The 23,748-nt window shown below is 48.0% G+C and overlaps 1 protein-coding gene across 17 annotated transcripts in view; it reads right to left on the bottom strand.

Annotated features, from left to right (window-relative positions):
- The window catches only part of LOC118890846 (interferon alpha-inducible protein 27-like protein 2), a 31,697-nt gene that overhangs the window by 4,364 nt on the left and 3,585 nt on the right, over positions 1-23,748 (bottom strand). For 4 of the 17 annotated variants that reach the window (XM_036844187.1, XM_036844183.1, XM_036844186.1 and 1 more), the window contains 6 exons: positions 23,662-23,684; positions 23,178-23,303; positions 22,634-22,783; positions 12,027-12,056; positions 10,850-11,011; positions 10,041-10,298 (listed from right to left, as the gene is read on the bottom strand). In XM_036844187.1, the coding sequence (XP_036700082.1) occupies positions 10,063-10,298; positions 10,850-11,011; positions 12,027-12,056; positions 22,634-22,783; positions 23,178-23,250 (651 nt within the window). In that variant the 5' untranslated portion in view covers positions 23,251-23,303; positions 23,662-23,684 and the 3' untranslated portion in view covers positions 10,041-10,062. Of the gene's footprint in view, positions 1-228; positions 301-1,229; positions 1,399-10,040; positions 10,299-10,849; positions 11,012-12,026; positions 12,057-22,633; positions 22,784-23,177; positions 23,304-23,661; positions 23,685-23,748 lie in introns of those variants that run through there. The other 13 variants (XM_036844189.1, XM_036844182.1, XM_036844191.1 and 10 more) reach the window with 8 other exon arrangements.

The raw sequence follows: 23,748 nt of genomic DNA, 5'->3' as shown, positions 1-23,748 counted from the left end.
TCTCTAGGCGGGAGAGGGCAGGGGGCCCAGATCCCCTGTGCCCAGGGACCTGCCTCCCTCTGACCCCTCTCAGAGAGAAAGCCAGGGCAGACGCCCAAGGGGAAGGACAGGGGAGGGAGAGAGACTGAAGGTGATGCTATTGTCCCCTCCCATGGGTCCTTGGGCAGGACCCTGTGCCCTCCCTAGCCCCCATGCCACCTCCCACCAGTCCCTGCCAGGAACACTCACCCAAGGAAGTCCTGCCAAGATACCTCCAGAGGCTGCCCCGCCCACTTTGACCAGGCTCCCTGCAGACAGTATCTAGGAAGCCAGGTTAGATGCTAAGAGGACAGTGCTGGTAAATTCTATGGCACAGAAAATGACCGGCACCAAAACTGCTGAAACATTGGAGCTTTGATGGGGAGATGAGGACACCAGAACTGGGGTCACACCCACTGCCCTTAAAAATCTCAAGGGGCTCCAAGGGGTAGAGAGGCTGCTCTGAGCTTGTGGAAGATGCAGGCCTGGGAAGGGTCCAAGGTATGGTACTGGGGTTACAGAAGGACCTGTGTGAGGGGAAGGTGGGGAGGGGGCTGGAGGGAGATCTTACTTCCCGAGGTGGGCTGCTTCCCTCCTCCTGAAACAGATTTCTAGAACTCCCTTAAATCTCCCTGGAGTAATTTAAAATGTGCCAGAATTAGGAAATCAGGACGAATTACGTTTTTAAGGCCTATACCACGGTCAGGTTGTTCTGGGTTCCTGTTCTCATGCACTCTCCTCACTAACTCAACGGGAAGGATGAGATTACTATCCCCATTTTACGATGAGGAAATGCTGGCACAGAGACGGTAAGAGATTCATCCAAGATCACAAAGCTTGGCTTGGCAACGCGGGACTCGACCCAGGCCCAGCTGCTTCCAAAGCGTGGGCTTGGAATGGCTCTGATTTGGTTCCTCCTAATGCTTGTCTCTTCCCCCTGCCCACCTCACCCCTACCCAGGCTCACGGCTGGAGGGTCACCCGGGCACGGACTAGGCTTATGGCTTCCAGAGTCCCAGAGCCCAGCTGGGGGCTTAAGTCACTTCCCTCCCAAGACCCAGCTTCTCTGACTGCAGCCACCCAGATGAGAAACATGAGACAATTCTTCCAGTGGATTCACACGGGTCTCCCCTCCACTCGCCGAGCCCACCCGCCCCCCGAAGGTAGGGCCGTCAGGAAGGAGCAGCCCCTGCCCACCCCTGCCTGTCTCACCCAAAGGAGCAGACTTTCTGAAGATGTGGAACTGACCTGTGGGTCTTGAGCTTGTCTGTGTTCTGGGAAGGTCTGAGGCAGGATGTTTATAGCAGTTCCACCCACCTGAAGTACAGCCCAAAGGAATGCAGGCAGCCAGAGAGATAGCTTTCATTTTCCCAGGAAAACGAAAGCCAAACCCATTTTTCTCCTGTCTTGGTAACCTTGCAGGGCCCTATGGGGCCTTCCTGGGACACCCTTCCCCCATGTCCTGTGCTTTAGCTCCTCTGAGAAGTACCTAGATAACAGTAGCTGATGCATATTTCCTGAGTTTTTCAGAGGCTAAAACCACCACCAAATGGAAGATGTTAACTGCTGGATGATTCTGAGCACATAGCCCCCAGAGCTTCTGGTGCTTAAGGATCGATCACCATCAACCAATCAGAGAATTGTGCAGGAGCTGATTACATACCCTGGGACGCCCCTCCCTTACCTGGCCTTTAAAAATACTTTGCTGAAACCCTTCAGGGAGTTTGAGGTTTTGAGGGGGCTCAGCCCAGCAATAAACATCGCTCTACTCCAAACTCCAAAGTTTGGGTTTGTTTGGCCTCCCTCTGCCTGGGGCACACGAGCTTGCTTTGGTAACATCTTCCCCAAAGGACAAACTTATTTATTACAGAGATCAATTTTCTAATCACTTCCTGACCCCAAGATCTTGCCGAGTGCCGTTTCATTTCTCTGCTGCCTTTACTACAAAGTGTTGAAAGAGCCATAGACAGCTGCTCTTCTCTTTTTCACCTTACTCTTAAAATATGAGTATATACTATGACATATTATTATATAATCTGTCTAGAACATGAAATATTTTCAGGTATCCAAAAAGCTATAGATAATAATAAAACAAACACTTCTTTGCCCACCCCTCAGCTCAGGACTTCAAGCGTTACAGATACAATTTACATGACGCAAGAATCCCTTCTAATCTCCCTCCTTTCTCTGCCCCCTTCCCCACAGGGAGTCACCCTCCAGAATTTAGAGTTGATTATTCCCAGGCATGGTTTTATACTTTTACCACATACAAATGTTAAATGCAGAACTTTCTTGGAACTGGTTGAATGTTCATTGCTATCTTCAACTGAGGTTCAAAGACAGGGAACGGGTCAATCATGGGCCAAGAACCTCGACCTTCTAAGCTCTGCTGTAAAGCTATGCTAAGAAACTGGAAAACCAGTTTTAAAAGTAGAGGATGAATTAGGGAGTTGAGGTTGGAGAGGAAAGGAAAGGGAGAAGGGGAAAGAACAAGAGAGCACTGGTGGCCGTTGCTTTCCTTCAAGTCCCATGGGTGACAAGAGGGAAAGTGCTTTGGCCAGCTGCACCTCAGTGGGACCCCTTTTGGAAAGCTGGACATGAATCCCTTGGAATTTGAGGGAAACAAGGACAGGTGTCAGAGTTGGGCCTATAAGGGCTAAAAGCAGAAGACAGTAGCTGACAGGCCTTCCTGAGAAAGTGTTGCCGAAATCTCGGCTTCTCTGTGCACAGATGCCTTACAGAAATACAGAGACAGAGATCTTGGAGGATAAGAGAGATGGCTTTCTTCCTCTGCCAGGCAGAAGGGAAGACACAGCAGGCTAGTGCCTCAAGAACTGTGCCACCCCCTCCCCTCCCCACCCCTCCCGTCCCCCCCACCTCTCCCCTCCCCTCCCCTCCCCACCCCTCCCCTCCCCTCCCCCCCCCTCCCCCCCCCTCCCCCCTCCCCCCCCCCCCCCCCCCCGCCTCCCCCACCCCTCCCCACCCTTCCCCCACCCCCGCCTCAGGGACTCGGAGAAGATTTTATATGTGGGGCTTGCAGTCCCGCGTATATGATAAGGATCAAAACAGTGAAGGTCTTGCATTCTTCTTCTTCCTGCATTATTTCAAAACAGTCACAACTGGCATCAGACAGACCTGTAATTGGGTCCCTTTGTCTCAGGGTTATTGGCAGGTGAACTTCTTTTTGAAATGCAAATGCTACAAGGGGTGATTTGCTACAAGGCAGGCCAGGATGTAATTCACATAGTGTTAAAGAGTGATAGATTAGCTTTGTGAAGTACAAATCTAGTTTTAGTAACAGTTAAAATAAAACTAGGCGTGATTAACTCTTTCAGGCCAGGTTATGTTTCTTCTCTAGCCTGTTCACTGTTGCCTTTATTTTCCTTGTTCTCAGGAGAGGGGAGACTTTATTTCTATTTTTGCTGCAACAAACGGAGGGCAAGGGGACCACTCTGGGCGGGGAGCTGCTCCTTTAGAGCTCCTGACTGTTTCCCGTGGCCCAAATGTGGAATCAGGCAGGCAGAGCTGGAAGAGCTGAGAACTCGGACATAAACACAGCCCAGAAGGTCGAGGGGAACCCAGGATGGGTGGATTGCTGGAGAGCGGTGGCCGGAGACAGAACTGGAGGTGTCCAGCCAGGGGAAGCTTCCCATTGGCAAGGACCCTGTGGGTGAGTGAACCCTGCTGACCGGAGGGTCCAAGAGTCTACAGAGAGCTGGCACTTTGAATCTTCCCCAGCAGAGGGCGCCAAAGACAGATTGCCACAGCATCCGCAGAGCTCTCCTACAAGGGGACACTTTTGGGCCCGACTCTTGCTTTGGTCCAAGCACTGTGCTTGCGGGTATTAAGTATTTTAATCCTCACAACAACCCCCTGAAGAGGTCCTATTATCCCCATTTTACAGATGAGCTAAAGAGTCATGCAGGGAGTTCTTTGCCAACTCCCCGTGGGGCCCTCCCATTGTGCTCTTTACCTGAGTTCTCTGGACCCTTTCTCTTTCTTTCCCCGTCCCCCTGCCCCCTGCCCCTGCCGCTGCTGCATCCATTTCTTCCCGGGTCTCCACACCTAGGCAGGCACCCTCTTGGCTGAGTCTTTTGAAGATGGCTCGAACCCCATCGCCTGTCCAAGCCTCCATGTGACCCTCAGGAACGCAGCTTCCTCACACTGCCAAGCTCCAGTGGTCCAACCTCTCCTCCACTGCCCACTCTCTGTGGGTAGACAGCCCTGGATGCACCCAACTGTCGCATGTGTGAGAGATCTCATACTGCATACCGCTGGGGCTCTGAGATCTGGACCAAGAAAAGCTAAAGCATCCTCCAGGCGCCCATCAAAGCTCCATGAGGACAGAGGTCTCTGTCCCATTAAACCCTGTGTCACGGCACTCAGAGCACAAGTGGGCATTCAGCAAATATTGGTTGAACGAATTGCTTTTAAAGCATCTTTTTCAATGACTCCCAAGCCCTCCCACATATAGACTGGATATAGGTGCCAGGGGCTGATAGTCACAGAACTGTTAGCCCCAAGGGGCATGGTCAGCAGCGCTCTTTGGAAGTAAAGGTCCTTGTGCCCCCCTGTTCTCAGCTCTGAAGTTTCAGTTGAGATTTCTCCAAAACAGGAATCTTCTTTTCTTTTAACATTAAGCTACACGAATATTAGTAAAATGAGAAAACGCTAAATAAAATATGGTGTATGATAACCATGGAATGCCAAACAGTAGTTAAAAATAATGAGAAAGACCTATAGAATAGAAAAAAGCGAGCTGCACAACAATATGTATGAGTTAAAACAAAACTATATCAAAAAATGCATATAACAGCACTACATTAAATGTATTCTCTGGGGCTTCCCTGGTGATGCAGTGCTTAAGAATCCTTCGAGCCCAGGTCCGGGAAGATCCCTCATGCCGCGGAGCAACTAAGCCCGTGCGCCACAACTACTGAGCCTGCACTCTAGAGCCTGTGCTCCACAACTACTGAGCCCACGTGCCACAACGAATGAAGCCCGTGCTCCGCTTCGTTCAAGGGAAGCCACCTTAATGAGAGGCCTGCACACTGCAACGAAGAGTAGCCCCCAGCTCGCTGCAACTAAAAGAAAGCCCGCGTGCAGCAACGAAGACCCAACGCTGCCAAAAATTAATTAATTAATTAAGAATTTAAATAAATAAATATGTTCTCTGAAGTCGTCTATCTCTCACGTCTATCTACCTATCTATCTATCATCTATCACAGGAAGTCACTATAAAAGAGAATGGAGGGCTTCCCTGGTAGCGCAGTGGTTGAGAATCTGCCTGCCAATGCAGGAGACTCGGGTTCGAGCCCTGGTCTGGGAAGATCCCACGTGCCGCGGAGCGACTAGGCCCCTGAGCCACAATTGCTGAGCCTGCGCGTCTGGAGCCTGTGCTCCGCAATAAGAGAGGCCGCGATAGTGAGAGGCCCGCGCACCGCGATGAAGAGTGGCCCCCGCTTGCCGCAACTAGAGAAAGCCCTCGTGCAGAAACGAAGACCCAACACAGCCATAAATAAATAAATAAATAAATAAAGAGAGAGAGAGAGAGAGAATGGAAAGTATTGGGTTGGCCAAAAAGCTCGTTTGGGTTTTTCTTTTTTTTTTTTTTGAAATTCCCGTTCTTTTACTTATTTATTTATTTATTTATGACTGTGTTGAGTCTTCGTTTCTGTGCGAGGGCTTTCTCTAGTTGCGGCAAGTGGGGACCACTCTTCATCGCGGTGCGCGGGCCTCTCATCATTGCGGCCTCTCTTGTTGCGGAGCACAGGCTCCAGACACGCAGGCTCAGTAATTGTGGCTCTCGGGCCCAGTTGCTCCGTGGCATGTGGGATCTTCCCAGACCAGGGCTCGAACCCGAGTCCCCTGCATTGGCAGGCAGATTCTCAACCACTGCGCCACCAGGGAAGCCCCGTTTGGGTTTTTCCATAACATCTTGCGGGAAAAACCTAACGAAATTTTTGGCCAACCGAATACTTATCCAATTGTAGCAGCACTTACTTCTGGGAGTGGGAGTGAGGGACTGTGATGATAGGAGAGGATGGTTGTCAGACCCAAATCAGCTTTAGCCTAATCTGTAGTCATTCAGATGGTTAAGAGCAAATGCGTTTATTAATGAATAATATTTCTCAGGTGTGAATGTATTATTAGAATGAGTATATATTAGGTAAATCTTTACTAGGTAATTGTTTTAATAGACTTTATTTTTCAGAGCAGTTTCAGGTTCCGAACAAAACTGAGGTTCATGGCAGAGATTTCCCCTATACTCCCTGCTCCCCAACATGCACGGCCTCCCCTGTTATCAACATGCCCCACCTTAGGTAATTTAAGTGCAGTAAAATGTTAGTTTTCATTAGCAAGTCATAAAAACCCCGTTTTGTAACATTAAAAAATAAAAAGACAAAAACTTACCGATGGCCTGGCTTCAGGTCCATCATGCTCTTCCCTAATTGCTGAAGCAGTAGGAAGATTTTTAAAAGACAGAGAAAGGCACAGCAAGCCTGGCCGGGAGACTGCTCCGGTTTCCCCTACAAGGGCCAGTCTTCCGTCAGAGGACAAGCCTTGTGCTGTCTGTAGGGGACAGTCACTGTCTTCGGCCACGTAGCGTCCCAAGTTCCTGTCCTCTTAGAAACAGGAACTTACTTCTCTTTCGGGTACTGGAGCCCCTGCCCTGAGTCTGGGTTTATCAGAGGCCTGGGCTCTCCTCCCAGCCTCCAAACGCGATCCCAGACTGAGTGAAATCAATCATCACATCCATCCCTTGGGCCAAAGTAACCAGTTTAGGAATAAATAGATGACTCCGTTTAAGATACTTACAGGAACATCTGTTTTTTAAAAATAAAGACTCATATTTAGCTTATTTTTTTTAATATATTGATTTATTTATTTTTGGCTGTGTTGGGCCTTCATTGCGGCGCGTGGGCTTTTCTCTAGTTGCGGCGAGCGGGGGCTGCTCTTCGTTGTGCTGCGCGGGCTTCTCATTGCGGTGGCTTCTCTTGTTGCAGAGCACGGGCTCTAGGCGCACGGGCTTAGTAGTTGTGGCTCGTGGGCTCGAGAGCGCAGACTCAGTAGTTGTGGCGCACGGGCTTCGTTGCTCCGCGGCATGTGGGATCTTCGCGGACCAGGGCTCGAACCCTTGTCCCCTGCATTGGCAGGCGGATTTCTAACCACTGCGCCACCAGGGAAGTCCATAAGATACTTACAGAAACATTTACCAGAGATATTTGGGAAGGAAGTTTCCTTGCTTTTCAGCAGAAGGTTCCTGAAAATATACTCTTTTGGGGGGAGACGTGAAATAGAAGGAGGTAGCCTTCAGCGTGTGCTAACAGCCCTCTTGTTAACCATGAGAGTCGGCAGCCATAGTGTGAAGCTGCTGCTTCAGAAAGCAGGTGAACTGAGCAGGACCCTATAGGGACTTCCCGGGAGGGACAGACGCCTCCCCAGTATCCTCTGCTGTAGCTCCTCTCTGAAGTGCCCAGATAACAGTATCTCGTGCATATTTCCTGAGGTTTTCAGATGCTAAAAACCACCACCAAATGGAAGAGATTGATGACCATGAGCAGGTAGCCCCCAGACCTACTGGCACGTAAGGACTGATAATGTTAACTGCCCTGTTACCTCCACATCAACCAATCAGAGAATTGCGTGCAAGCCGATCACAGGCCCTGGGATGCCCCTCCCTCACCTGGCCTTTAAAAATGTTTTGCTGAAACCCTTTGGGGACTTGCAGTTTTTTGGGGCATGAGCCACCCCGTTCTTTCATGGCCCTGCAATAAACCCCAAACTCCAAAATTTCGGTTTGTCTGGCCTCACTGTGCCCCAGGCACACAAACTTGTGTTGGGTAACAAAGAGAGGAGGGATAGAAAAAAACAGGTCCTTGGCATCAGTGTTGAGCTGCTGAATCAAACTTTGCCTGAAGCCAAATGACTTTTCTATTGTTCAGTTAGCAAGCCAAAAAAGTCCCTTGAACGCTGAGACAGTTTTAATCAAAATTCTATTATTTATAGCTACATAATCCTTAAATAAGCAGCACCTCCTCCAAGCAGTCTTCCCAGATAGCTACAATTAATGTCTGTCTTCTCTCTCCTCCAAGCAATATAGCTTGAATCTCTCAATGGCTTGCACACATTGTGTCAGGTTATCAGTTAGCTATTGGTATGTAACAAATGCCCACCAAATTTAATGAATAAAGATATAGAGAGAGTTCAGGATTCGGTGGGTCAGCCGTTTAGACAGGTGGTTCTTCTGGTCTCAGCTGGGCTCCCTCATACATCAGCAGATAGCTGTGGGCTGGCTTTGTGGATCGTAGCTGGGCTCAGTCATGTGTCTGGACCTCGTCTGGAAGAAATGGGTTGACTCCTGCATTCCGTTCTGTCCGTGTGTTTGTTGTCCCAGCAGGCCAGCCCAGATTCAGGGAGGGACAATAAATACCAGCCCTTGGTGAGAGGAGCTGTACAGATACATCGAAAGGGCTTGGAGAATGTGGTCATTACTGTAATTGACCACAGGTCCCTTAACGCCATCAACTGTGTGCTTGCATCCCCCAACCCCTACCAACACTGCACCTGTTACCAAATCTAAGCTCCTATGGCTTGCCACACGACAGGCCAATAAATTGAGAGACAAGTTGTTGGGGTGATGAATAGAGACTTTATTCAGAAAGCCAGCAGACCGAGAAGATGGGGGACTCCTGTCCCAAAGAACCATCTTCCCTGAGTTAGAATTCAGGTTTCTTTTATGCTAAAAGGGGAGGGGGTGTGGCAGGTTGTTGCAATCTTCTTGGTGCCTTTGTTCTTGCAGCTGTGCCCCATAGGTCTGGTCACAATGTTCCTATAAACCTCCAAGAAGACAAATGTTATTCTCTGTTCTCCAGCTTTAATGGAGAAATATTATACCTTTAAGGGTCAGAGCCTTGAGAATGGGCTGTCCTGTAGATTTCAGGCAACAGGAATATTCTGTTACAACAGGTGCAGAACCAGCATGACTAAGCACAGGCAATAGAGCACAAAGGTTAGAGCTCAAGGAATAGATCCATTGTGGAGTCAGGTTTGTTCTTCTCTGTTACACACCCTAAGCAGATAGGGACCCCTTGGATCCACTGAAGCCACAGAGCCTGGGATGGAGCCCTTGAGGCTAGCTGGGAGCTGTATGAGTGAGCTGAGGCAGCATCCGAGGGAGAGAGCCTGGTGGAGGAGGGGCAGTAAAGGAAGACAGGGGTGAAGGCCAGAGTGGGGACCTGGGCTGGGGTCCTGGAGCCAATAGGATGAGATCTGAGAGTCAAGTCTAAAGTGGAAGCAGGGCTGCCAGAAGCTGGGTGTGGGTTATCTGCATGGGCAGGCAGGCAGGTGGCAGAGGCCAGGTCCACACACGTAGAATGCCTGCCACCTGATCCAGGACCAGGCAGCCAGTGGGCCTTAGGAGATAGATGAGTGTTCTGCATTGACAAGCCTCTTGGGAGCCCCACCAGGGAAGGGAGGCCTGTCTGTCCTTGCAGGTTCTGGCCAGTCTCCCTTGGAGCCTAAAGACCCTGAGCTCTACACCAACCGGGACAGAGCTCTCTGGAGAAATGCAAATTCTCTACCTACCTGAACAGCTCCAAAGGCCACCAGGCCAGGCAGACAGTGTTGCTGAGTTCCTAGACTCATGGTACAGTCAGACCCAGAGTCGTGGGTGGAGGGGGGAGGGGTCAATAATCCCTGAGGATAAAGTGTTTCATAACTGAGGGTCAATGGCTCAAAGTGACCCCAGGGCCAAGCCATCCTATAATGCTGCCTCTGGCTGACATCTTAGAAGACATGTGATCCACGATCCCATCCAAAGAGCAGCAAACTGAGGCTCAAAGGGGAGACATGACCTTCCCAGGGTCACAGCTGGGTGGCAGGACTGCAACAGACGTGGCTTCCTGTTGCAGATATCAGTGCCCGTTCTTACAGAGTTCCTGCTGCCCCCCAACCCGAAGCCACGGCTCTGCAGATGCGCTGCAACCTGCCTGGTAAACAAGAAGGCAGTGCGGACACTCGTGAAGGTCACAGCGTCTCGTCTTTATTTCCTATGCTTCTTTGAAGAATTTTGGGAGGCAGAGGACTTGTCATTTGGGGGACTGACATCCTGAGGCCCTGGAGGGTCATCTCCAGCACGGGAGCCCCTCTCTGCTTCAGTACTGGATCCTGGTGGAGGAGGGGGAGGGGCTTTCTTTTTTGTACCCCAAAACCCGGCCCCCAAAGCTGACCCAGCCAAGCCCAGGATGATGTTGGATGACGTGGAAAGTCCAGCTGCCCCTGGGAGAGAGAAGGGAGTTAGAGCACAAGGGGACAGGCAGCCCCGGCAGCTCCCGGCAGGACAGTGGAGGTCAGAGAACCCAGGATCCTCAGGAGGCCCAAGACCCAGACGTCCCAGTCCTGTTCCCTCCTCTACTTCCTGAAACCCCAGGAGGTCTGCTTTGGGGAGGGGCTGCTGCCCATGGCTGCCCGAAGAGCAGACACGCACTCTGGTGGTGACTCCACCAGCGACAGGACAGACCCTCTGAGAAATGGCAGAGGGTCTCTGCCTCTCCCTCCCCAGCACGAGGCTGGGCCCAGCGAGGGGAGGGCCCTATGCAGGTTTTGTAGGGCTGATGGGGAACGCGCACCTGCTGCGCTGCACGCCCCCAGTGCCCCCAAACCCACCCCCAACCAGAAGAGGGGACAGTGAGGGAGACACAAAGGACCAGGGACACTGATGCCCACGAAGCTGGAGGAAGGAGACAGGCCCTCCCTCCGGCTTAGCCTCTGGCCTGAATCCTGTGCTGGGGTGTCACACCTTCCCCCCCTCCTCCCGCCCGGACACTTACCCACGGACTGGAGAGTGGCCACGAGGCCGCCAGCGGCAACTCCGCCCCCATTGGCGATGGCGGCCGCTGACATCATCTTGGCCGCTAAGGAGGAGGCGGCGATTCCTGCCCCGGTGAAGCCCATGGCGCCCAGCACCACGGGCACAGCCCCCACGGCCAGGGCTGTAAGGGGAGAGGAGCTTTAGGGTTGGCCCCTGGGGACAGACTCCCCAGATCTCCCTGATACCTTCCTGGGGGGATGAGGTGAGGGGTCCACTTGGCTTTTGTGAGAGCCATGGGGCCTGAAGCAAAGGAAGGCTGTAGAAGTGGACACGAGTGGACGGGGCCCCTCCAAGAAGCTGGATCCCAGGCCTGTGCATTCCTCTGTTTTGCTGTGGTCCTGGAAGGCTCACCTGTCCTCCCTGTGCCTCAACCGCCCTTGTGTGAAATAAAATTAAAGGAGTGGTGGTCTTCAAGCACCCCCTTTTGGCAGGGAAAATAGTGTCTTTCCCCCAATCACAGGGCCCACAGAATAAGGACAGAGCTGCTCTTCTTAAGAGGTGCTGGGGTGGTAGCTTCTGCCCTCTGCCCTGCAGCTGCCTGTGGGCGTCCCCCCAGGGGCCCCCTACATCTCCAGAGAGTGCAGTCATAGAACTTTCTGCAACCAGGAAACGTTCTGTATCTGCAGTGTCCAACACGCTGGCTGTATGTAGCCAATGAGCACTTGAGACTGTGGCTGGTGTGACAGAAATATTTTCATTTTCTTGAATTCTGGCCACCGTGTTAGAGGATGCTGGCCAGGGGCACAGCTGGAAACCTCTGGGCTCACAGGATAAGCTAGAAGGTTTGTAAACCAGTCCGAGGAATCCCTACAGCTCAGCTTACACATCCCCTACAACCCTCTGGAGGTACCCCTGGCCCTGCTTTCTGGGGAGGAATCATGGGTTCATACAGATTTAACAACCTGCCTGGAGAAGCTGAGATTGGACCTGGGTGCTTTGAATGGCTTTGCTTCGGTTCCTTCTTGGCAAGGTTCTTGTCACCTCGAGTGTTCCAACTCTGTCCCCTGCCCACTGCACCCTTACCCACCCATGTCCTGGGGCTCAAGGCAATCTTGGGCTTGGTCAAGGCCAGGTGGTCCCGGGGGCCCAGGGCCAGGGTCAGATGGGGGCTTGAGTTTCTTCCCAAAGAGACTCACCTCCTCCAATCACGGCTGCACAGGCCATTCCTGGAGACAAAAAGCACCCCCATGAGTGCATGGCACTGGCCTCCCCCTGCGCTCCCACTGCTGCCACAGTGGGAGGGGCTCCCTGGAGTTGGGATCAGAGAAGAGAGCAGACCCTGCCTGGCCTCTTCCTGCTTTTCCCGAGAAGTCTGATTTTCTGAGAATGCAGATGTGGATGGACGAGAGTCCGGAGCTCTATTATGCTCCAGATGGCGAGGGGCACCTGCCTTGAAAAGGTTTCATGCTGCTCTGTGAAGTCAATACATTTGGTATCATTTTCTCAAAAAAAAAACCCCAAAAAAACCCCAAGAAAAGCATGTTATTTTCATTTGCGATGGAATAAATTGGACTTTTCTGGTCTTTCCCTCTTCCAGACACCCTATACCCATCCCAGGCTACAGCTGGAGTGAAAGCCCCCCATCCTCCAGGGCTCAGCCTACTTGTCACTTTCTGCAGGAAGCATCTCTAATTCCCCCATCAGAAGTCACCCTGCTTCCTGACAGTCATCGCCAGGAAGACACTGGAACTCACCAAAAAAGATACCCCACATCCAAAGACAAAGGAGAAGCTGCAAAGAGACGCTGGGAGAGGCGCAATCACAATAAAATCAAATCCCATAACTGATGGGGGGGGTGACTCACAAACTGGAGAACAATTATACAACAGAAGTCCGCCCACTGGAGTGAAGGTTCTGAACCCCACGTCAGGCTTCCCAACCTGGGGGTCCGGCAACGGGAGGAGGAATTCCTAGAGAATCACTGTGAAGGCTAGCGGGATTTGATTGCAGGACTTTGACAGGACTGGGGGAAACACAGACTTTGCTCTTTTTTCTTTCTTTATAAATTTATCTAGTTATTTATTTTTGGCTGCATTGGGTGTTCGTTGCTGCAGGCAGGCTTTCTCTAGATGTGGCGAGCGGGGGCTACTCTTCGATGCAGTGCGCAGGCTTCTCATTGCGGTGGCTTCTCTTGTTGTAGAGCATGGGCTCTAGGCGCGGGTTTCAGTAGTTGTGGCACGCGGGCTCAGTAGTTGTGGCTCACGGGCTCTAGAGGCAGGCTCAGTAGTTCTGGCACACGGGCTTGGTCGCTCTGCGGCATGTGGGATCTTCCCGGAACAGGGCTTGAACCCATGTCCCCTGCATTGGCAGGCGGATTCTTAACTGCTGAGCGACCAGGGAAGTCCCAGACACCTCACTCTTGGAGGCCACACACAAAGTAGTGTGCATATCGGGACCCAGGGGAAGGAGCAGTGACCCCAGGGGAGACTGAAGCAGACCTACCTGCTAGTGTTGGAGGGTCTCCTGCAGAGGCAGGCAGTGGCTTTGGCTCACCAAGGGACAAGGACACTGGCAGCAGAAATTCTGGGAAGTACTCCTTGGTGTGAGACCTCACAGAGTCTGCCAATAACCCCACCAAAGAGCCTGGGTAGGCTCCAGTGTTGGGTCACCTCAGGCCAAACAATCAACAGGGAGGGAACCCAGCCCCACCCATCAGCAGACAAGGGGAATAAAGTTTTACTGAGCTCTGCCCACCAGAGCAACACCCAGCTCTACCCACCACCAGTCCCTCCCATCAGGAAACTTGCACAAGCCTCTTAGATAGCCTCATCCACCAGAGGGCAGATAGAAGAAGCAAGAAGAACTACAATCCTGCAGCCTGAGGAAATAAAACCACAATCACAGAAGATAGACAAAATGAAAAGGCAGAGGACTCTGTACCAGATGAAGAAAGAAGATAAAACCCCAGAAAAGCAACTAAATGAAGTGGTTTCCAGAAAAAGAATTCAGAATAATGACAGTGAAGATGATCCAGGACCTTGGAAAAAGAATGCAGGCAAAGATCGAGAAGATGCAAGAAATGTTTAACAAAGACCTGGAAGAATTAAAGAACAAACAAACAGAGATGAACAATACAGTAACTGAAATGAAAACTACACTAGAAGGAATCAATAGCAGAATAACTGAGGCAGAAGAACGGATAAGTGACCTGGAAGACAGAATGGTGGGATTCACTGCCGTGGAACAGTATAAAGAAAAAAGAATGAAAAGAAACGAAGACAGCCTAAGAGAGTTCTGGGACAACATTAAACGTAACAACATTCGCATTACAGGGGTCCCAAAAGGAGAAGAGAGAGAGAAAGGACCCAAGAAAATATTCGAAGAGATTATAGTTGAAAACTTCCCTAACATGGGAAAGGAAATAGCCACCCAAGTCCAGGAAGCATACAGAGTCCCATACAGGATAAACCCAAGGAGAAACACGCCGAGACACACAGTAATCAAATTGGCAAAAATTAAAGACAAAGAAAAATTATTGAAAGCAGCAAGGGAAAAACAACAAATAACATACAAGGGAATTCCCATAAGGTTAGCAGCTGATTTCTCAGCAGAAACTCTACAAGCCAGAAGGGAGTGGCACGATATATTTAAAATGATGAAAGGGAAGAACCTACAACCAAGATTACTCTACCTGGCAAAGATCTCATTCAGATTTGATGGAGAAATCAAAAGCTTTACAGACAAGCAAAAGCTAAGAGAATTCAGCACTACCAAACCAGCTATACAACAAATGCTAAAGGAACTTCTCTAAGTGGGAAACACAAGAGAAGGAAAAGACCTACAAAAACAAACCCAAAACAAGTAAGAAAATGGTAATAGGAACATACATAGCGATAATTACCTTAAATGTAAATGGATTAAATGCTCCAACCAAAAGACACAGGCTCACTGAATGGATACAAAAACAAGACCCAGGGCTTCCCTGGTGGCGCAGTGGTTGAGAGTTTGCCTGCCAATGCAGGGGACACGGGTTCGAGCCCTGGTCTGGGAAGATCCCGCATGGCACGGAGCAACTGGGCCCGTGAGCCACAATTACTGAGCCTGCGCGTCTGGAGCCTGTGCTCCGCAACAAGAGAGGCCGCGATGGTGAGAGGCCCGCGCACCGCGATGAAGAGTGGTCCCCACTTGCCACAACTAGAGAGAGCCCTCGCGCAGAAACGAAGACTCAACACAGTCATAAATAAATAAATAAATAAATAAATAAATAAAAGAACGTGAATTTCTTAAAAAAAAAAAAAAAAGAAAAAAAAAACAAAACAAAAAAAAGATCCACATATATGCTGTCTACAAGAGACCCACTTCAGACCTAGGGACACATACAGACTGAAAGTGAGGGGATGGAAAAAGATATTCCATGCAAATGGAAATCAAAAGAAAGCTGGAGTAGCAATAGTCATATCAGATAATATAGACTTTAAACTAAAGAATGTTACAAGAGACAAGGAAGGACACTACATAATGATCAAGGGATCAATCCAAAAAGAAGATACAACAATTATAAATATACGTGCACCCAACATAGGAGCACCTCAATACATAAGGCAACTGCTAACAGCTATAAAAGAGGAAATCGACAGTAACACAATAATAGTGGGAGATTTTAACACCTCACTTACACCCATGGACAGATCATCCAGACAGAAAATTAATTAGGAAACACAAGCTTTAAATGACACAATAGACCAGAGAGATTTAATTGATATTTATAGGACATTCCATCCAAAAACAGCAGATTACACTTTCTTCTCAAGTGCACATGGAACATTCTCCAGGATAGATCCCATCTTGGGTCACAAACCAAGCATCGGGAAATTTAAGAAAACTGAAATCATATCAAGCATCTTTTCTGACCACAAGGCTATAAGATTAGAAATCAATTACAGGGAAAGAAAACGTAAAAAACACAAACACATGGAGGCTAAACAATACATTACTAAATCTCTTCACCAAGAGATCAGTGAAGAAATCAAAGAGGAAATAAAAAAATACCTAGAGACAAATGACAATGAAAACACGATGATCCAAAACCTATGGGATGCAGCAAAAGCAGTTCTAAGAGGGATGTTAATAGCAATACAAGCCTACCTCAAGAAACAAGAAAAATCTCAAATAACCAATCTAACCTTACACCTAAAGGAACTAGAGAAAGACGAACAAACAAAACCCAAAGTTAGTAGAAGGAAAGAAATCATAAAGATCAGAGCAGAAATAAATGAAATAGAAACAAAGAAAATAATAGCAAAGATCAATAAAACTAAAAGCTGGTTCTTTGAGAAGATAAACAAAATTGATAAACCTTTAGCCAGACTCATCAAGAAAAAGAGGGAGAGGACTCAAATCAATGAAATTAGAGATGTAAAGGAGAAGTTACAACGGACACCGCAGAAGTACAAAGCATCATGAGAGACTACTACAAGCAACTCTATGCCAATAAAATGGACAACCTGGAGGAGATGGACAAATTCTTAGGTATAACCTTCCAAGAGTGAACCAGGAAGAAATAGAAAATATGAACAGACCAATCACAAGTAACGAAATTGAAATGGTGACTACAAATCTTCCAACAAACAAAAGTCCAGGACCAGATGGCTTCACAGGTGAATTCTATCAAACATTTAGAGAAGACTAATACCCAACCTTCTCAAACTCTTCCAAAAAACTGCAGAGGAAGGAACACTCCCAAACTCATTCTATGAGGTCACCATCACCCTGATACCAAAACCAGACAAAGATACTACAAAAAAAAATTACAGACCAATATCACTGATGAATATAGATGCAAAAATCCTCAACAAAATACTAGCAAACAGAATCCAACACCACATGAAAAGGATCATACACCATGATCAAGTGGGATCTATCCCAGGGATGCAAGGATTCTTCAATATACGCAAATCAATCAATGTGATACACCATATTAACAAATTGAAGAAGTAAAACTATATGATTATCTCAATAGATGCAGAAAAAGGTTTTGAGAAAATTCAACACCCATTTATGATAAAAACTCTCCAGAAAGTGGGCATAGAGGGAACCTACCTCAACATAATAAAGGCCATATACGACAAACCCATAGCAAACATCATTCTCAATGGTGAAAAACTGAAAGCATTTCCTCTAAGACCAGGAACAAAAGAAGGATGTCCACTCTCACCACTATTATTCAACACAGTTTTGGAAGTCCTAGCCACGGCAATCAGAGAAGAAAAAGAAATAAAAGGAATCTAAATTGGAAAAGAAGAAATAAAACTGTTATTGTTTTCAGATGACATGACACTATACATAGAGAATCCTAAAGATGCCACCAGAAAACTACTAGAGCTAATCAATGAATATGGTAAAGTTGCAGGATACAAAATTAATGCACAGAAATCTCTTGCATTCCTATACACTAACAACGAAAGATCAGAAAGAGAAATTAAGGAAACAAGCCCATGCACCATCGCAACAAAAAGAATAAAATACCTAGGAATAAACCTACCTAAGGAGGTTAAAGACCTGTACTCAGAAAACTATAAGACACTGATGAAAGAAATCAAAGATGACACAAACAGATGGAGAGATATACCATGCTCTTGGATTGGAAGAATCAATATGGTGAAAGTGACTATACTACCCAAAGCAATCTACAGATTCAATGCCATCCCTATCAAATTACCAGTGGCATTATTTACAGAACTAGAACAAAAAACCTTAAAATTTGTAGGAGACACAAAAGACCCCGAATAGCCAAAGCAGTCTTGAGGGAAAAAAATGGAGCTGGAGGAATCAGACTCCCTGACTTCAGACTATACTACAAAGCTAAAGTAATCAAGACAATATGGTACTGGCACAAAACCAGAAATATAGATCAATGGAACAGGATAGAAAGCCTTTCATCAAATCTTTAACCGTGGTCATTTTTAAGTCTTTTGTCATTTACAGACAGTTCTGGGTGTACTCTGATGATTTTGCAAATATGTTCCTATAAAAGGGTTTCATCTTCAAGAAATTCATGGAAAAGACTCTGACAAGTACAGGTTTCTGGTAACTGACTGTACTGCTGAACTGAATGAATAAGCATTTTCAGAACTCTAATGAAAAACTGATGAACTCATAAAAGTGCTAACAAAAGATCAAGATGAAAAAAAAATTAATTACATGGGACTGAGTGAACTGATGAGGATGAGTATAATTTTTGTGACTTTCTGTCTGAATTAAAAAAAAAAAAAATCCCACAAGGACTCAGAGGCAAAGAATATACAAATCAATTTTCACTGCAAAGTAAAGGAGCTGTTACAGTGGAGGATTACTGGACTGAATGTCAATATTATGACATAGTATGAGTGTGTTTCATGTTTGGTAATTGCAATCATTGTTGCTTTTGTTGTGGTCATCCATGTACAATGCTTGGTGTCAGTCTATTTATGTCTTGTAAAAATAAAATACAGTGTGTGTGTGTGTAAATAAAAAAAAAAAAAAAAAAGACAATATGGTACTGGCACAAAAACAGAAATATAGATCAATGGAACAGGATAGAAAGCCCAGAGATAAACCCACACACCTATGGTCAACTAATCTATGACAAAGGAGGCAAGGATATAAAATGGAGAAAAGACAGTCTCTTCAATAAGTGGTGCTGGGAAAACTGGACAGCTACATGTAAAAGAATGAAATTAGAACACTCCCTAACACCATACACAAAAATAAACTCAAAATGGATTAGAGACCTAAATGTAAGACCGGACACTATAAAACTCTTAGAGGAGACATAGGAGGAATACTCTTTTACATAAATCACAGCAAGATCTTTTTTGATCCACCTCCTAGAGCAATGGAAATAAAAACAAAAATAAACAAATAGGACCTAATGAAACTTAAAAGCTTTTGCACAGCAAAGGAAACTACAAACAAGACGAAAAGACAACCCTCAGAATGGGAGAAAATATTTGCAAACGAATCAACGGACAAATGATTAATCTCCAAAATATATAAACAGCTCATGCAGGTCAATATTAAAAAAACAAACAACCCAATCAAAAAATGGGCAGAAGACCTAAATAGACATTTCACCAAAGAAGACATACAGATGGCTGAGAAGTATATGAAAAGCTGCTCAACATCAGAAATTATTAGAGACATGCAATCAAAACTACATAGAGGTATCACCTTACGCTGGTCAGAATGGGCATCATCAGAAAATCTACAAGCAACAAACGCTGGAGAGGGTGTGGAGAAAAGAGAACTCTCTTGCACTGTTGGTGGGAATGTAAATTGATACAGCCACTATGGAGAACAGTATGGAAGTTCCTTAAAAAACTAAAAAGAGAATTACCACACGACCCAGCAATCCCACTACTGGGCATATACCCACAGAAAACCATACTTTAAAAAGACACAGGGGCTTCCCTGGTGGCGCAGTGGTTGAGAATCTGCCTGCTAATGCTGGGGACACGGGTTCAAGCCCTGGTCTGGGAAGATCCCACATGCCGCGGAGCGGCTAGGCCCGTGAGCCACAACTACTGAGCCTGCGCGTCTGGAGCCTGTGCTCCGCAACAAGAGAGGCCGCGATAGTGAGAGGCCCGCGCACCGCGATGAAGAGTGGCCCCCGCTTGCCACAACTAGAGAGAGCCCTCGCACAGAAACGAAGACCCAACACAGCCAAAAAAAAATAAATTAATTAATTTAAAATATATTAAAAAAAAAAAAAAAAAGACACATGCACCCAATGTTCACTGCAGCACTATTTACAATAGGCAGGACATGGAAGCAATCCAAATACCCATCATAAGACGAATGGACAAAGAAGATGTGGTACATATATACAATGGAATATTACTCAGCTATAAACAGGAACGAAATTGGGTCATTTGTAGTGATGTGGATGGATCTAGAGTCTGTCATACAGAGTGAAGTAAGTCAGAAAGAGAAAAACAAATATCGTATATTAACGCATATATGTGGACCCTCGAAAAACCGGTTTGCAGGGCAGAAATAGAGACACAGGTGTAGAGAACAAGGGGGGGAAAGTGGTGGGAGATGTACTGGTGGGATGAATTGGGAGACTGGGAGTGACATGTATACACTAATATGTATAAAATGGATAACTAAGAAGAACCTGCTGTATAAAAAAATAAATAAAATAAAATACAAAAATTAAAAAAAAAAAATAGAGAAGTCACCCTGCTCCTTGTGTGTATCCTGCCTTGTGGCTGAAGCCCCTGGCACCACGGGGCAGAGCATGCCTGGACCATGTCGAATTGCTCAGAGCTCTTGGGGCTGGCAGGGACATATGACAGGGGCAGGGACTGGGGTGCTGGGGCAGCTGGGACCAGGAGTTCCAGAGATTTCAGGAGTTGCAGGAGTGAGCTCAGCCAGCTCCCCACGAAGAGGAGCCTTGGTCCCAGGCAAGGGAGAGAAGGTACGAAATCAGGCTCAGACCTGCAGTCATTTCTTGAAGTTTGCAGCTCATGGCTCACCATCACCTCTCTCTCCATCAGTACCCCTGACCTGTCTTGAGGGTTTCTGTTTCTGCACAGATGATATTTCCAACAAACTGGCCTTGAAGTTCTCATGCCTCACTTCCAAGGATCTTGAACTCTCTGCCACACACACCCAAGGTCATACACTAGGCCCATGCTGGCCACTATAGGAACCACTAGCCATGTGTGCTATTTAAATCTTAGTTAATTAAAATGAAATAAAATTTAAAACTCAGTTCCTCAGTCCCACGGCCCACATTTCAGAGACTCGATAGTCACATGTGGCTAGTGGCTACCATACTGGATCACGCAGAGAGCATGCTTATCACCGCAGAAAGGTCTATTGGACGGTGCTGCCCTAGACCCTGTCACTAACAGAAACTGCCCCCTTTCTATTACCAATGTCCAGCACCCCCCTAGAGACTCCCACCTCCTCCTTGTACAGATTCTGACTCTAATACAGCCTTCAACCACAATGGGATTTTCAATCTCTGTCCAGGGACACCTCGGAGATACTGAGGGTTTGGTTCCAGACCACCTCGGAGATACTGAGGGTTTGGTTCCAGACCACCGCAAGAAAGCGAATATCACGTGAAGTTTTTGGTTTCCACTGCATATAAAAGTTATGTTTATACTATACTGTAGTCTACTAAATGTGCAATAGCCTTTTGTTTAAAAAGACAAGGAGTATACCTTAATTTAAAAATACTTTATTGCTAAAAATGTGAACCAATATCTGCCAATGCTAGGTTGCTACAAACCTTCAACTTGTATAAAACGCAGTATCTGCAAAGTACGATAAAATGAGGTCTGCCCATATTAGTTTCCTGAGGCTGCTGTAACCAATTACCACAAACTGTGTTGATTCTCTCATGGTCCCTCACAGTTCTGGAGGTCAGAAGTCCAAAATCAAGGTGTAGGCAGGGCCAGGCTCTCTCTGAAAGCTCTAGGGGAGGATCCTTCCTTGCCTCTTTCTAGCACCATTGTCTAGGGGTTGCCAACAATCCTTGGCTTGTGGCTGCATGACTCCAATCTGTCTCTGGCTCCACCACTGCCACCCTAGTCACCATCACCTCTATGGAAAATGTACAGCAGTTCCTGAGAAAATTAAAAATAGAAAACCATATGATCCAGCAATCCCATTTCTGGATATATATCCAAAGAAATGGAAAGCGGGGTCTTGAAGAGATATTTGCACCCCCGTGTTCACAGCAGCATTGATCACAATTGCCAAGAGGCGGAAGCAACCCAAGTGTCCATCAACGGATGAATGGATGATCACCATGTGGTATATACACACAATAGAATATCATTCAGCCTTACACAGCAAGTTCTGACAGACAGGTGAACCTTGGGAACCTTATGCTAAGTACAATAAACTAGTCACAAAAAGACAAACACTGTATGATACCACCTCCGTGGAATTTAGATTAGATTAGTCAAATTTATAGAGCCAGAAGGAACTGTGGTTGCCAGGAGCTGGGGGCAGGAGGATATGGGTAGTTAATGTTTAATGTGTACAGAGTTTCACTTTGGCCAGATGAAGAGAGTTCTGGAGGTTGGCTGCATGGTAATGCGAATATAGTCAACACTACTGAACTGCACGCTGACAAATGGTTACCTTGGTAAATTTAATGCTGTGTGTATTCTATGGGCCCCCCCCCAAAATAAAACAAAAAGCCTGTGTCTTTTGCTGCCCTGGCCCCAGGCTAGCCCCACCCTTACACGTGACACTGCTCTGCGAGGGTGTGTCCTGGGTGGACTTTAACAACCAGGCCCTGGGGCATCACGGGAGGAGCGAAAATGGAGAAATGGTACTCACCCGCCTTGGGTGCTATGGGGCCAAAAGGTCGGGCACGGCCAGTGGACTTAACCGGCAAGGAGCCGTGCCTGAGCCTGAGCCTGCGCCTGCCGGCTGCCCTGGAGCCTGAGCAGCACCTCCGTCCCTCCTAACAGAATATGACCTGGCTCTGGGAAAGCCCTAAGAGGGACCTCATCCTACCCTGTGCTTCAAAGCAAACCATTCAAGGCCCAGAGAGGGCAAGTGACTGGTTCTGGGTCACTCAGCAAGTCAGAGGCAGAGCCAAGTCCTGAAGTGTGGCTCCTCTGATTCTAGAGCGTCATTTATTTCATCTCTCATGTATACTGTGCCCTTTTTCTGACAATGTGAGTGTCAGAGATTCTATCAGGAACGTGGGCCTGACACTGACAACTCAGAAGGCTGAACTGAGCAGTGGGGAGTTGGGTGAGGGCCCGTGGATTGATGCTCAGGGATCAGTTACCTGCTTTATGGGAGAAATTGCTGCCTCCATCCTTGGGTGGGTCTCTGGGGTCAGAGCCAGATCCATCTGGCCCCTGGGGTGGCCCCTGTGGTGGCTTGCCAGGAGAACCATCAGAGGCCTGGTCGGATGACTGGGAAGGTTCATCCTCCTCTGGAAAAACAAAAAAAAGAGGTGGGGGAGCTCCCAGCGGGGTGGGCAGCTGAGGGACCAGAGGCCCCACACGGCGCCCTCCACCATCTCCCGAAACTCCCAAGAACTCTGATGTTGGGAGGGGATCTCAATGGTAGCTGTGCTAAGAGGTGACAAAGATGCTTGGAGGTGAACCCAAGGAGAAGACAGAGAGAGGCAGACCCAGCACCAACGGGGAGCTGGCAGGTTCCAGACTTCACAGAGCAGGAGTGTGAGGCCCAGGAGGTTAGAGACCTGATGGGGCACAGTGCACCTGGTGGCAGCTCCAGGCCAGAACCCAGACCCCCTCCGCCCTGGTTCAGGCACCCCAAGCCCTGGGCCACCCCGCCCTCTGGAGCTTCCCTAGGGCACTCACCATCAGAGGGGGATTCCGGCCGGAAGGGGTCAGTGGCATCGCCTCCCCCGCTCTCTATGGCTTTAGCTGACATCTTGGAGGCAGTGTGGGAACACTAGGTGCAGAGCCAAGGACACCACTATCTTTCTGAGAAACAGAGTGTGAAAATCAGAAGTGCTCTGCCTGATTTATGATGGACTGGTGGGGGGAGGGCAGGGGCACCTCTGTGTTGCCCCAGACTTGCCCTCTGTCCTATAGGAGTCTGAGGGCACTGCAAGCCTGCCCCCCAAATCTGCACAGACCACAGCTTTTAAAGTTAATAATGACTTTGCTTGGCTCCCTGATCTCCAGAATCCTGTTCACGTCTAATAATCCATCTCTGCCCCGCCCACTGCCCACCCAGCCTAAGTCTTAGGGCTTCAGAGTGACCTGGGTTGATACAAGACTGGAGGTTCCCAAAGTCTCCTGGTAAAGGTGGGCTCAAGCCCCTTCCCAGCACACTCACCTCTGGTCACAGTGACAGCAGCCCTGGATGGAAGCAGAGAGGGATACAGTGAGTGGAGTCCTGTGGCTCTCTCCCCTCCCCCACCTC

This window comes from Balaenoptera musculus, chromosome 2 (assembly GCF_009873245.2).
Source record: "Balaenoptera musculus isolate JJ_BM4_2016_0621 chromosome 2, mBalMus1.pri.v3, whole genome shotgun sequence".
Taxonomy (NCBI): domain Eukaryota; kingdom Metazoa; phylum Chordata; class Mammalia; order Artiodactyla; family Balaenopteridae; genus Balaenoptera; species Balaenoptera musculus.
Note: the sequence above shows the minus strand (reverse complement) of the source record. Positions and strands in the feature narration are given on the sequence as shown.